The 15,174-nt window shown below is 42.2% G+C and overlaps 1 protein-coding gene and 1 pseudogene across 6 annotated transcripts in view; both read left to right on the forward strand.

Moving 5' to 3' along the window:
• The window catches only part of LATS1 (large tumor suppressor kinase 1), a 65,981-nt gene that overhangs the window by 28,586 nt on the left and 22,221 nt on the right, over positions 1-15,174 (forward strand). For 4 of the 6 annotated variants that reach the window (XR_016234476.1, XM_002722434.6, XM_070073424.2 and 1 more), the window contains 2 exons: positions 963-1,110; positions 11,893-13,385. Coding sequence is in view for 5 of the 6 variants with exons in the window: in XM_002722434.6 (XP_002722480.1) it covers positions 963-1,110; positions 11,893-13,385 (1,641 nt within the window). In the remaining variant the exon portion in view is untranslated. The remainder of the gene's footprint in view (positions 1-962; positions 1,111-11,892; positions 13,386-15,174) is intronic. The other 2 variants (XM_070073425.2, XM_089333626.1) reach the window with 1 other exon arrangement.
• Positions 8,931-9,002, forward strand: LOC149126423 (U6 spliceosomal RNA; annotated as a pseudogene).

Raw genomic sequence — 15,174 nt, forward strand, 5'->3', positions numbered from 1 at the left:
GTCCCGGTTGCCCCTCTTCCAGGCCAGCTCTCTGCTGTGGCCAGGGAAGGCAGTGGAGGATGGCCCAAGACCTTGGGCCCTGCACCCGCATGGGAGACCAGGATAAGTACCTGGCTCCTGCCATCGGATCAGCGCGGTGCACCGGCCGCAACGCACCAGCTGTGGCGGCCATTGGAGGGTGAACCAACGGCAAAAGGAAGACCTTTCTCTCTCTCTCTCTCTCTCACTGTCCACTCTGCCTGTCAAAAAAAAAAAGAAGAAGAAGAAGAAGAAGTAGAGCTGCTAGATTCAACTGATGCCCCTGGGGGATGTGGCAGTTTTACCCGCTACACCACAGTGCTGGCCCCTGTATGTTTTTTAATTGAATCTTCACATCAATCCTGTGAGTTTATTATAGTTGAAGAAATGTTAAATAACTTTCTGTAGTTCAAGACATTTCAAAAGGGGAGCTGTTAGAACTCAAACTTGCTTTTTCCATATTATCTAATTTGAAGTATTCATCGCATAAACTCTTAGAGTTTAATAACCAGAACTATGCAATTCCTTTACTAGAGCTACAATATTTACTAAAATGCTATCGTGAAACAAAAAAATCATTTCCAATGTTTTGACTGATATCTTTTAACAATCTGATAGTTTTCTACTTATATCACAATGAAAAAAAGAATGAGAAATAATGAGAGTCATGTTACCAAGATTATATCCTGAAGAAGTTAATCCTGGAAGGAAATAGTAATATTTTATATAAAGGTGGAAACATTAGAAAGACATGACAGCTTGTTTTGTTTTATTTAGTAACTTGAAATTGTGTGGGGTTTTCTTGTCATTATAAACAGGACATTAATATTATGGTGTGAGGCCTTATTCTTCTTAATTGTGAATTTCTCCAGTGGAATTCAAAGTGCTGTTTTCCCTTATTATAAGATTTAAATTTTGTTTCTTGTTTTTAATCTTTGCTTAAGGATATGGTTATACAAGCTCTTCAAAAAACTAATAACAGAAGCATAGAAGCAGCAATTGAATTCATTAGTAAAATGAGCTATCAAGATCCTCGACGGGAGCAGATGGCTGCAGCAGCTGCCAGACCTATTAATGCCAGCTTGAAACCCGGTAATTCATCAGATGCTTTTTCTAGTCTCATCTCTTATTGTGTAGCTTTAAAATATAAGGTATATAGAGTCTTTGGTCTTGAAAATTGTTAAAAACATCCTAGTAAGTGAAAATCTCAAAATAATAATGTCACAGTGTTGTTACAAAATGAATTTGAGAGTAGTGCCCTCCCATTTAAAACTTAATAGGTAATTATGATAAGCAGCAGTCAAGATTGAGAACTTTGAGGGGCACCCACTGGAAGACCTTGGTGAAGGCTCCTGCCTCCTGGCTTCGGCCTTGCCCATCCCTCAGCCATTGAAGATCTAGGGAGTGAACTAGTGAATTGAAGATTGATTTTCTCTCTCTGTCTCTCCCTGTCTCTCTCTGCAACTCTGCATTTCAAATCTTAAAAATAACAACAGGGGCCAGCGTTGTGGCTTGGTGGGCTAAGTCTCTGCCTATGGTGCTGGTATCCCATATGGGTCCTGGTTGCTCCTGTTTCCATCCAACTCTCTGCTTATGGCGTGGGAAAGTAGTAGAAGATGGCCTAAGTGCTTGGGCCCCTGCACGCAGGTGAGAGACCTGGAAAAAGCTCCTGGCTTCAAATCAGCTCAGCTCTGGCCATTACAGCCATTTGAGGAGTGAACCAGCAGTTGGAAAACCTTCCTTTCTTTCTCTGTCTTCCTCCCTCTGTAATTCTACTTCTCAATTAAATAAATAAAATCTTTATTAACAACAACAACAAAAAAATTAAGAACTTCTTGGTTGGCTATACTGCCACTAAAATAGATCCTTTTTCCCTCAAAATACTATCATTTAAACTGCTTTTTATATTTTTTTCATATTGTAAGAGCAAAATATGTTCATCTTAAAGATTTATTTATTTGAAAGAGTTACAGAGAGAAGGGGATATAAGGAGAGAGAGAGAGAGATCTTTTATCTGTTGGTTCACTCCCCAAATTACTTCAACAATGGGCTGGGCCAGGCTGAAGCCAGGAGCCAGGAGCTTGCTCTGGGTCTCCCATGTGGGTGCAGGGGCCCAAGCACATTAGCAGGGAGCTGGATCGGATGTCCGCATCACAGGCAGCAGCTTTACCCACTGTGCCGCATCGCCGGCCCCTCATCATAGAATATTCAGAAAGCAAATAAGTGAAAAGAAAATACCACTCTTACAATATTTTGGTATTTTTTTCCCAGTCTTTTTTCCTGTGGGAAACCTAAGTGTATTTATATGTGTGTATTTTGATTTTTGTTGTTTAAGCAAAAAAATAGGATCTTAGTAAAACCTACTTTTTTCACTTAATATAACATGCGTGGCATTCCTTATTAAATGTTCTATGAAATAATTTTAATAGCCACATTCAATAAATTTATCACATATTTTGTTTAACCAACTCCCCATTTTTGGAGATGTGTCTCCTTTTGCCATTATAGATAGCAGTATAGTAGTAACCCTTGCACTCAGTCTTTGGACATACCTGTTGACTTCTACAAGTGAATTTTTAAAGACTCGCAAAAATTTTTTTCATAAGTATTCTGTATACAAAGGTGGTACTTAGTCTCCTTATCAGTTTGCTATGAGAATGCCTATATTTATAAAGCCTAGGTCTTATCCTTTTTATCTACTTAATAGATGTGGAAATACTATATCTACATTTCTTTGGTCACTGGTGAGGTTGAGTATTTGTTTATTGGTTATTTTTTTTTTTTTAAGATTTATTTATTTACTTGAGAGGCATAGTTACACTCAGAGAGAGAAGTCTTCCATTTGCTGGTTCACTCCCCAAATGGCCACAATGGCTGAAGCTGCACTGATCAGAAGCCAAAAGGCAAGAACCTCTTCTGGGTCTTCCATACAGGCACAGGTGCCCAAGCACTTGAGTCATCTTCTACTGCTTTCCTAGGCCATCAGCAGGTAGCTGGATCAGAAGTGGAGCGGCCAGGACTTGAACTGGTGCCACAGTTGGATGCTTAACCTACTATGCCATAGTGCTGAGCCCTAATAATTATTTTTTAATTGCCATTTTTTTAACTATTTGTTAATCTTGTGTTTCTCATTAATTTATAGGAAGTCTTTATTCTTTCTTTGATCAAACAATTTTTTTTTTTAATCAACAGCTGTTTCAGGCCCTTTTGTCATTGAGTAATTTCCTGCCCTTTGGTGGAACTTTTATTAAGGGAGACTGAATAACAGAAATACAGCTGCAATAATAGCTACATTAAGTGCGACTCAAGAAGGGGAGAGGTACATTGTACTGTAGACTCATAAGAGGGAATTTTTTTCTTTTTTTTAATCTGAGAGACAAGCAGGGAGGGGAGCTCCCATCTGCTGACCCATCCCCCAGATGCCTGCACTGGCCAAAGCTGGGAACTGACCTATCACCAGCTGCATCCCAGAGTCTGCCTTAGCATGCAGCTAGAATCAGTAACTGTGTCAGAACTCAAACCCTAGTGATTTGATAGGCCAGGCTCCTGCCCCAGGGCAGAGTGTTGGTTGGTTGGTTGGTTGTTTTATTTTTTATTTTTTTAAGATTTATTATTTATTTGTAAGTCAGAATTACACACACACACACACACACACACAGAGAGAGAGGGAGGGAGGGAGGGAGAGAGGTCTTCTACCCAATGGTTCACTCCCCAATTGGCTGCAATGGCCAGAGCTGCGCTGATCCAAAGCCAGGAGCCAGGAGCTTCTTCTAGATCTCCCATGCAGGCACAGGGGCCCAAGGACTTGGGCCATGCTCTGCTGCCTTCCCAGGCCATAGCAGAGAGCTGGATCAGAAGTGGAGCAGCCAGGTCTTGAACTGGTACCCATATGGGATGCCAGGGCATTAATCCACTGCACCACAATGCTGGCCCCAGTTGGTTGTTTTAACTCATTTATTTGAAAAGCAGAGAGAGAGGCAGGGACAGAGAGAGATACCTCCCATCTGTTCATTTACTGCCCCAATACCCACACCAGGATCAGACTAGTGCTGAAGCTGGGAGATAAGAACCCAGTCTAGTTCTCACAAGGAAATAGCAGAGACCCAGTTAGTTTAGCCGTTACCACTGCTAGGATCTGCACTACCAGGAAGTTTAAGTCAGGAGCCAGAGGCAGAACTCAAACCTATACACTCTGATAAGGGATACAGGGATCTTAACTTCCTTCCTGAAAGAGAAATTTTTAACTACTCCAGTAGATCAGAGAAAACTTTCCTAAGAAACTAATTGTAGAGCTGAAATCTGATATAAAAATAAGGGTTAGTAGGGATGGGTTTAGTGAGGAAGAGTGTTTGTATGCATGACTCCTTTGGCAAGTTTTCAAACCACAAAGAAATGAAATACTTGGGGGACCAGTGTTGTGGGACATTGGGTTAAGCTACTGCTTGCAATCCCAGCACATCTGATGTGAGTGCAGGTTTGAGTGGCTACTCCACTTCCAATCTAACTCCCTCCTGATGCACCTGGAAAGGCAGAGGGCATTGGCTCAAGTTCTTGAGCGCCTGTTGCCTACATGGGAGACCTGATTCAAGTTTGGAGCTCCTGGGTTTGGCCTGGAGCAACACCAGCCATTGAAACCATTTGGGGAGTGAACCAATAGATGGAAGATATCTCTTTCCCTATCTCTCCCTCTCTCCCTCTCTCTCTCTGAAACTCTGTCTTAAGAAAGAAAGAAAGAAAGAGAGAGAGAGAGAGAGAGAGAGAGAGAGAGAGAGAGAGAAAGAAAGAAAAGGAAGGAAGGAAGGAATTAAATGGCTGGAATACTGACAACAAGAGTATGAGATGTGACTGGAATACTGGCAACAAGAGTATGAGATGTGACTGGAGAAGTCCATAGAGGCCTAACTATGCAGGACTGTTTTATTATTTATTTCTGTCCTAAGAACAGCAGGAAGTTAGAGATGTGTTTCAAACTGGGTAATAATGTGATTACATTTGTGTTTCAAAGAGATGGCTGCAGTGACTGAGAATGGATTGGAGAGGAGCAAAGGAAGATAGGAGGATAGGCTTGATAGGAGATATGATGGTTTTGTGGCAGATGCAGGTAATCTGGACTTGGGAGATGGCAGTGCAGGAAAATGAGTGCTTTAACAGAAATGGGAGCAGGAAAATTGACAAGGACTTGGTAGTAGATCACATATGGGGTTTAATGATGGAGAAGGATGACTGTTAAGCTTTCGGCTTAGAAATATGGATGACGATAGCCAACATTAAGAAAGGGTTGGATTGGAGAACAGGATTTAATGAGAAAGATCGTAAGTCTTAGACACTAGCCAGACACTTGCCTCAAGGGAGAGAAGTTGAATTAGGTTCATTGTTATTTAAGTGAAGATCTCAAGTAGGAACTGTGTGTGTATGTATGTGTGTACACGCACATGTGCACGTGCAATTGCACATGCACCATATTTATGAAATAGGTCACCTAAGGGTGATAACATAGACAAAGATGACAAGATACTTGGGCCGGCGCCGTGGCTCAATAGGCTAATCCTCCACCTTGCGGCACCGGCACACCGAGTTCTAGTCCCGGTTAGGGCGCCGGATTCTGTCCCGGTTGCCCCTCTTCCAGGCCAGCTCTCTGCTATGGCCAGGGAGTGCAGTGGAGGATGGCCCAGGTGCTTGGGCCCTGCACCCCATGGGAGACCAGGAAAAGCACCTGGCTCCTGGCTCCTGCCATCGGATCAGCGCGGTGCGCCGGCTGCAGCGGCGGCCATTGGAGGGTGAACCAACGGCAAAGGAAGACCTTTCTCTCTCTGTCTCTCTCTCTCACTGTCCACTCTGCCTGTCAAAAATAAAAATAAAAATAAAAATAAAAATAAAAATAAAAAAGAAAGATACCCTAGAACAAAACCTTAAAAAAATTCAATGAAATTTTTGAAAGGCAGAGAAAGGGAAATAGATAAAGTACTCCCATCCACTGGTGTACTCCCCAAATGCCTACTAGGAAACAAGGCTAGGGGACAGAACTTTGGAGCTAGGAACCCAATCCAGATCTCCCACATGAGTGGCAGGAACCAACCACTTGAGCCATCATCATTGTTTCTCAGAGTCTGCACAAGCAAAAGCTGGAGTTAGGAGCCAGAGCCAGGCATCAAACCAAGCATTCCGATATGGGATACTGGCATCCCAACTACCAGACTGTGTGCCTACCCTCCCAGCCTATTACTTCATAGCTGGTTGAAGAAGATAAGTCTGCAAAGGAGGCAGAAAGAATTAGGTACAGGGAGAGAAAAAACCCAGTAAGGTTTTTAGTGCCTCAGAAGCCAACGGAAGACAATGTTTCAAGAAAGGGAATACATGGTCAAAAATGCCAAGTACTATAGAGAAAAAGAGATCAACAAGGTGAGAACTAGAAAACACAGTGTTGCTTTAATGACGTGGTGTATTAGTTTGATAGGTTTGCCATAGCAAAATGCCACAGACTGAGCAGCTTAAAAAATAAAGGTTTGTTTTTTCATAGTTTTAGAGCCTCCAAGGTTAAGTTGCCAGCAGTGTCTTCTGAGGCCTCCTTGGCTTGCAGGGGGCTGTAGTCTCACTGTATCTTCACATGGTTGTCCCTCAGTTTGTACATGAGTTGTCCTCTTCTGTCTCTCTGTGTTTGTGTGTAGTGTGTGTTTGTCCAGATTTCCTCTTACAGGAACACAGGTCATATTACATTAGAATCTACCCTGATGACCTCCTTGAACCTCAGTTACTAAATACAGCCACATTTTGTGGTACTGGGGGTTAGAACAGAGTTCTTCATATCACCCTTGTGGTAACTTGAATCTGTCTGTCATGGGAATGTAATACCAATTGGAGTGGGTTAAGGAATAAATGGGATGAGAGAGCAAAGAACAGTGTCATTGACAGCTCTTTGAGAAGTTTCTGTTTGACAGGAGGGTGAGGATATTAACGAGTAGTGTTTCTCAAACACTAATATATGGTGAAGATCTTGGATTCTTAAAAAAATGTCTGATTAATCATGAGTTAATTTGTAAAGTACAGTAAAAATGAATTATCAGGAAATTTTAACATTTAAAATGTTATATAAAATATAAGTTCAAATATTCTATTATATTTAACAGACATAAGATTAGTTTTGTCAAATTTACAGTTTCTCAGTTCTGGGACTGGTGTCTTGCATAGCAAGTTAAGCTGCCACTTGCAATGCTGGCATCCCATATCAAGAGTGCCAGTTTGAATTCAGCTGCTTTGCTTCCAATCCAGCTTTCTACTAATGTACCTTGGAAGACAACAGAAAATGGCCCAGGGGCCGGTGCTGTGGCACAGCAGGTTAAAGCCCTGGCCTGAAGCACCGGCATCCCATATGGGCACCGGTTCTAGTCCCAGCTGCTCCTCTTCCGATCCATCTCTCTGCTATGGCCTGGGAAAGCAATAGAAGATGGCCCAAGCCTGCACCCATGTGGGAGACCCAGAAGAAGCTTCTGGCTCCTGACTTCGGATCAGTGCAGTTCTGGCCGTTGTGGCCATCTGGAGAGTGAACCAGTGGATGGAAGCGCCCTCTCTCTCTGTCTCTACCTCTTTCTGTAACCCTGTCTTTCAAATAAATAAAATAAATCTTAAAAAAAAAAAAAAAAAAAGGAAAAAGAAAATGGCCCAAATACTTGGGTCCCTGCTACCCATGTGGGGGTCTGTGATGGAGTTTCTGACTCCTGGCTTCTGCCTGGCCCAGATCTGGCTGTTGTACCCATTTGGAAAATGAACCAGAGGATGGAAGATTTCTCTGTCTTAAAAAATTAAATGCTGGGGCTGGCACTGTGGCATAGTAGGTCAAGCCTCTACCTATGGTGCCAGCATCCCATATGGGAACTGGTTCATCTCCCTCTGCCTCTCTTCCAATCCAGCTCTCTGTCAATGGCCTGGGAAAGCAGTAGAACATGGCCCAAGCACTTGGGCCCCTGCACCCATGTGGGAGACCTGGAAAAAGCTCTGACTCTTAGCTTGAGATCAGCCTAGGTCTGACCATTGCGGCCACTTGGGGAGTGAACCAGCAGATGGAAGACCTCTCTCTCTGTCTCTCCATCTCTCTGCCTGTAACTCTGCCTCTCAAATACATAAATGTTTTTTAAAAATTGAATACCTTGAGAACATAAACATTTTCTCAAATTCTTACTGTGAATTTTCCATATTTACCTCATCATAGGCCACTATCAATTTGTGGATCAGTACCAGATACTTTGAGGCAGACTTCTAAATGAAAATGCAGAGAGAGTTTGTTTTCTTATTATTTTTAATAGGAAAGGACTTGAATATATTTAAAAGATTTGAAGATTCCAGTTAATAGGATGAAATTAATATTCAAAAGAGAAGGCTCGTCAGCTGTGTGGCATAGTGGATAATGCTGCCATCTGCAACACCAGCATCCCATATGGTTCACGTCCTGGCTGCTTCACTTCAACCCAGCTAATGTGCCTAGGAAAGCAGGAGAAGATAGCCAGAGTGCTTGGGCCTCTGCACCCATGTGGAAGACCTGGAAGAAGCTCCTGGCTCCTGGCTCCTGGCTTCAGACCAACTCAGCTCTTGCCGTTGCAGCTATTTGGGGGAGTGAACCAGTAGATAGAAGATTTCTGTCTCTTTCTATCTCCCCTCCCCCTATAAACTCTGCCTTTGAAATAAACAAGTCTTACAGAGAGAGAAAATCAGATCCAAAGCACTGGATGAGGGATTGTTAGCCCTAGGTGGAAATGGGACCAGTCTTCTGCCCTAAGCAAAGCAAACAGGCTGAGGTTATATGGGGAAGATAGCAGGTTAACTTTTTGATATCTTGTTTCCTCTGAAGTAGAAAATGTCATTTACTGAGAGTTCTGGGTGAGTAACAGAGCAGGCAGTCATAGAGACTAAGAAGTAGAAGGGAGCTTACTTCAGCAGCACATTTATTAAAACTGGAACAATGCAGAGAGGATTAGCATGCCCCTGCCCAATGAACTGGGGTCTTCTCCCATACATTGATTCACTGAATCCTCATTTGTATTTTAGAGAAGAATGTAAATTTAAAAAATTATCCCTCAAAAAGAAACAAACAGTAAGTTTTCCTGGGGATGCTGGTTATGAATTTATAGTAGGATCGGTCTGCCCATGATCATGAATTTATAGTCTACTGGTCTGTCTGTGATGTTACCTTTTCTAGTAGGAAGGAAAGAAAATAGATAGCTACAATTACCCATGACTGACGTTGTACTAAACAAGTGCTCAGTATGATAGATGATATTGCTATAAGGGTTGGTAAAATCCTTAATCACAGTATATTTCTGCTTTTCCTTCAGTAGCTTCTCTTTCCTTCCCCCACTCTTCTCCCTGTTAGATTGCATGTAGTACCACTCTTTCCCTCATTTATGGGTCTCTATCATCTGAGCTCATATCTCCTCAGGGGAGCCTTTTCTGGCTGCAAGGTCTCGTCGTTTTCTGTCCTCCTGTTACTCGCTCATCATTTGTTTCACACATATGGAATTTATCACACTCTGAAGTTATCTTTTTTTTTTTTTTTTTTTAAGGATTTGTCTGCTTTTTTTAAAAGGCAGAGTTACAGAGAGAAAGAGAAAGGCAGAGGGAGATCTCCCCAAATTGGCACAATGGCCAGGTCTGGGCCACACCAAAGCCAGCAACCAAGAACTTCATCTGGGTCTCCCACACAGGTAGCAGGGGCCCAAGTACCTGGGCCATCTTCTGCTGCTTTCCCGGAGACATTAACAGAGAGCTGGATCAGAAATGGAGCAATGAGGACTTGAACTGGCACCCATATGGGATGTTAGCATCACAGATGGTGGCCCAACCTGATACATCATAACACCAGCCCCATACTTTGGTTATTTATTTATTTGTTTATTGTCTCCTCCCCCAAGAATATGGCTTCAATAGGGATATTATCTTATTCAGCAATGTATTTGGATTGCTTGGGGCAGGGACTGGCATAGAGTAAATACTCAACAGATATTTAAGAAACAACTAGAAAAGAGAGGAGAAAAGGGATACAGAGAGAAGAAAGAAGTGGAAGACTATGGGTTAAATTGGATAAATTATTCCCCCCAAAAAAGGAAGACTGATGAAGCAGGGGATTAATCTTGGAGATCTTGATGAGGTTGAAGAACTTTGTAGCAGGAGCAAACAAAAAAAGAGAAGTCATGATCTGAGAGTATAAGCCTTAAATTTGTGAAAGAAGAGGGTGCGTGGATGAAACCACAACTTGAATTATGATCTGGAAGGTGATACTAGCAGTGGAGTAGAAGAGGGGGAAGGGAGCTGAGAGATGAGGGCAATGAGTGGCTCATCTATGTGGGTGCAGCTGGCTTGCTTAGGGTAGGTCAGTTGCCAAAGTTGTGGATGAATGAGAAAGAGTGAGTAGGAGCTCATGGGATAAGAGGAATGAATGTGCTCTCCTAGCGTGGGCATCACAAGACCTGGCTTTTTTTTTTTCCCCCAAAGAAATATTTTATTTAATGAGTACATATTTCATAAGTACAACTTGAGGAATATAGTGATTCTCCCCACCATACCCACCCTCCCACCCCCACTCTAACCCATCCTCCTCCCTCTCCCATTTCCAGTCTCATTCTCCATTAAGGTTCATTTTCAATGCACTCTATTGGATGTGAGGGTGATCTGGCTGCAACATCTGTCACCCCATTGATCGCCAGGGTTGATTCAGCTGATCTGGCTGGCTGGGCGGGTGTCCCCTTCCTCCCTCACTGCTCCATGTGCATCCCTCCTGAAGCTGTCTCTCCCTCTCCTTCTCTCTCTCTATAAGTTCGACTTTCAAATAAAGAAATAAATATTTTAAAAAAATAGAAAAAAACTAAATGTTCATTAATCAGAAAACTGACTATATTAACAGGGTACAATCATACGGGAAAAAAACCATATTTTTTTAAGGAATACAAATTTCATAAGGACAAGTTTAGGAATATACTTACTCTTCCCACCAAAAAAACCATATTTTTAAAAAGTAAAGCACCATTTCATGTGCTGCTGATATAGTCTTTACTTTTTTAAATGAAAAAAGCCAGGCATGGTAGTTTTTATAAAAAGTATACTATGAATTTATATATCTCTCAGGTAACTTCCTGATAACATTGGTGACTTTCGAAGGAGATTTTTGGATTAAGGATGGAAACTGGTATCATTTTGAACCATGAAAATGTATTACCTAGTCAAAAACTAAATTTTAAAAGACAAGCTACTTATCAAAATTTTTCGTTAATTTTTTGCTAAATAAGTTAATTAACATATATTACCTCACATTCTTGACCACTTTTTGTTTTGAGAACAATTAACATTTACTCTAACAATTTTCAAGTATGCAAATACTGTTAAGCAGAGTCACCATGTTGTATAACATCTCTTGAACTTACTCATATTTTTAATTCTTTTTTTTAAAGATTTTTTTTAAAATTTATTTGAAAGGTAAAGTTACAGAGAAAGAGGGAGGGACAGAGAGAGAGAGGTCTTCCATCTGCTCGTTCACTCTCCAGATGGCCACAGTGATTGGGGCTGGGCCAGGTCAAAGCCAGGAGCCAAGAGTTCTTCAGGGTCTCCCACATGAATGCAGGAGCCCAAGTACATGGGCCGTCTTCCACTGTTTTCCCAGGCATATTAGCAAGGAGCTAGATAGGAAATGGAGCAGCCAGGACTGGAACCGGTGCCCCTGTGGGACACCGGTGATGCAGGCAGCAGCTTAACCCACTATGCCACAATTCTGGCTCCCTTCTTTTTAATTCTTGAAAGAGAATTGAGTATCATTTTTCAGTATCAGAATTCCGAACTAAATTCTTCCGAAATAAAAGGTTAAAAACATGTTTTTCTTTTCTCTCTTTTATGAAGGAAGTGTGCAACAACCTATTAACCGCAAGCAAAGCTGGAAAGGTTCTAAGGAATCCTTAGTTCCTCAGAGACATGGCACAGCACTAGGAGACAGTGTGGCTTATCGTTCTGAAAGTCCCAACTCACAGACGGATGTAGGAAGACCTTTGTCTGGATCCGGTTTAACAGCATTTGCTCAAGCTCACCCTAGCAATGGACAGAGAGTGAACCCCCCACCACCTCCTCAAGTAAGGAGTGTCACTCCACCACCACCTCCAAGAGGTACAACTCCACCTCCCCCTTCGTGGGAACCAAACTCTCAAACTAAGCGCTATTCTGGGAATATGGAATACGTAATCTCTCGAATCTCTCCTGTTCCCCCTGGGACCTGGCAGGAGGGCTATCCTCCACCACCTCTTAACACTTCCTCCATGAGTCCTCCTAGTCAGGGGCAGAGAGCAGTTAGTTCTGTTCCTGTGGGCAGGCAGCCAATCATCATGCAGAGTTCTAACAAATTTAACTTTCCCCCAGGGAGGCCTGGAATTCAGAATGGTAGTGGTCAGACTGATTTTATGATCCACCAAAATGTTGTCCCTGCCAGTGCTGTGAGTAGGCAGCCACCTCCTCCATATCCTCTGACCCCTACAAATGGACAAAGCTCTTCTACTTTACAAACAGGGGGGTCTGCTGCTCCTTCATCATATACAAATGGAAGTATTCCTCAGTCTATGATGGTGCCAAACAGAAACAGTCATAACATGGAACTCTACAACATTAATGTACCTGGACTACAGACAACGTGGCCTCAGTCATCTTCTGCTCCAACCCAGTCATCCCCAAGCAGTGGGCATGAGATCCCTACCTGGCAACCTAACATACCAGTGAGGTCAAATTCTTTTAATAATCCATTAGGAAATAGAGCAAGTCACTCTACTAATTCTCAGCCATCAGCTACAACAGTCACTGCGATTACACCAGCTCCTATTCAACAGCCTGTGAAAAGCATGCGTGTATTAAAACCAGAGTTACAGACTGCTTTAGCACCTACCCACCCTTCTTGGATACCACAACCAATTCAGACTACTCAAACCAGTCCGTTTTCTGAGGGTACCACTTCAAATATGACCGTTATGGCACCTGTTGCTGAAGCTCCAAACTATCAAGGTCCACCACCACCTTATCCAAAACATCTGCTGCACCAGAACCCACCTGTTCCCCCATATGAATCAATCAATAAGTCTAGCAAAGAGGATCAGCCTATCTTGCCCAAGGAAGACGAGGGTGAAAAGAGTTATGAAAGTGTTGATAATGGAGATAAAGAAAAGAAACAGATCACAACTTCACCTATCACTGTTAGGAAAAACAAGAAAGATGAAGAGCGAAGGGAATCTCGGATTCAAAGTTATTCTCCCCAGGCATTTAAATTCTTTATGGAGCAACACGTAGAAAATGTGCTCAAATCCCATCAGCAACGTCTACATCGTAAAAAACAATTAGAGAACGAAATGATGCGGGTAAAACCTTTTAAAATACTACTTTTGTACTTGATCATCTGTTGCCTTGGTTGTACTCCAGGACTTTCCTTTCTTATAGCTGAATAAAATATATTATCAATTATTTGAAAATGAGTAAATGGTACAGGCGTTTGGCCTATTAGGTCTGTTGCTTGCTAGGATGCCTGTGTCCCAAATTGGAGCACCTGGGTTTGACTTCCTGCTCTGGCTCCTGATTCTAGCTTCCTGCTGATGTAGATGCCAGGAGGCAGTGGTGATACTATAGTAACTGGGTTCTTGCCAGCCATTTGGGAACCCCTGATCCTGAATTGAGATCAGCTTTGTCCTATGCCATCCCTACCCTTACATGCATTTGAGGAGTGAACCAGCAGATGAGAGTGTTCTCTCCTTTTCTGTCTCTGAAATAGGTTAAAAAATAATAAGAGTAATAATAATAATAGTAATAATTTTAAAGTAAATTTTAAGATTTTTGATTATAGTATTTTACTATTTCTAGATTTATTCTGAATTTCCTATAATAAAGTTATTGTATAAATTAAGACAAATATAATTTACAGTAGTATACAGATTTAGTGCATAATACCTTTATATGGAAATTGGAGCAAGGATTCTTTTCTAGGTTTTATATATTATTTTCAAACATTTAAAAATAAGCTAGAAATACCTAGGTCACCTCTGTTTATTTATCTTATAGAGAGGGAGATGGACAGAGCTCCCATCTACTGGTTCACTCCCCACCATGCTTGCAACAAACTGGGCTGTGCCATGTCTAAAGTTGGTATCCAGAAAATCAGCCCAGGTCTCTACTTGGGTGGCAGGAAACCAGTTATTTGAGTGATCCTCACTGCCTACTAGGGTTCACAATAGCAGGATGCTGGTGTTAGGAGCAAGAACTAGAAATCAAACCCTTGTCCTGCAGCGTGGGATCCAGGCATCTTAACTGCTGTCTCAACCCCTGGGCTAAATACCTGCACCCTGGGTCACCTCTTCGTAGATTTATGAACATTTCTTTTTACTTGTAACTTTTTGAATTTGTAAGTTTGTTCATCACATATGTCTTGCTAGAAAGTGTCAGAGACATTTCCCTTCAGTTATTTCTTCCTTCTAATTTCATTTTTACAATGTACTAGAGAAAAATGTGCTGAAATTAAGTTAAAATGTTCTTAAAAGGAAATTGGAGGGCCGGCGCCGCAGCTCACTAGGCTAATCCTCTGCCTTGCGGCGCCGGCACACCGGGTTCTAGTCCCGGTCGGGGCGCCGGATTCTGTCCCGGTTGCCCCTCTTCCAGGCCAGCTCTCTGCTGTGGCCAGGGAGTGCAGTGGAGGATGCCCCAAGTGCTTGGGCCCTGCACCCCATGGGAGACCAGGAAAAGCACCTGGCTCCTGGCTCCTGCCATCGGATCAGCGCGGTGCGCCGGCCGCAGCGCGCTGGCCGCGGCAGCCATTGGAGGGTGAACCAACGGCAAAAGGAAGACCTTTCTCTCTGTCTCTCTCTTTCTCACTGTCTACTCTGCCTGTCATAAAAAAAAAAAAGAAAGAAAGAAAGAAATTGGAATTAATAAGCACTCAGATTAATTTGTGTTGTGATTCCAATAGATTTCTTCACAGGATCATCATTGTTGTCATATGCTCAGAGTTGTAATCTTAGATCTATCACTCAAAAATCCAAGAAGCTTAAAGTTATAACTAAACTTCTGTGCATACTTCAGAGAGCCATTCTTTTTAAATATTTTCCAAACCTGATTTTATAGCACAATATTGTTATTCCTGCCATAAGTTGAATTTTGAGG

Source organism: Oryctolagus cuniculus, chromosome 5, assembly GCF_051225735.1.
Source record: "Oryctolagus cuniculus isolate XC-2025 breed Fujian yellow rabbit chromosome 5, ASM5122573v1, whole genome shotgun sequence".
NCBI lineage: Eukaryota > Metazoa > Chordata > Mammalia > Lagomorpha > Leporidae > Oryctolagus > Oryctolagus cuniculus.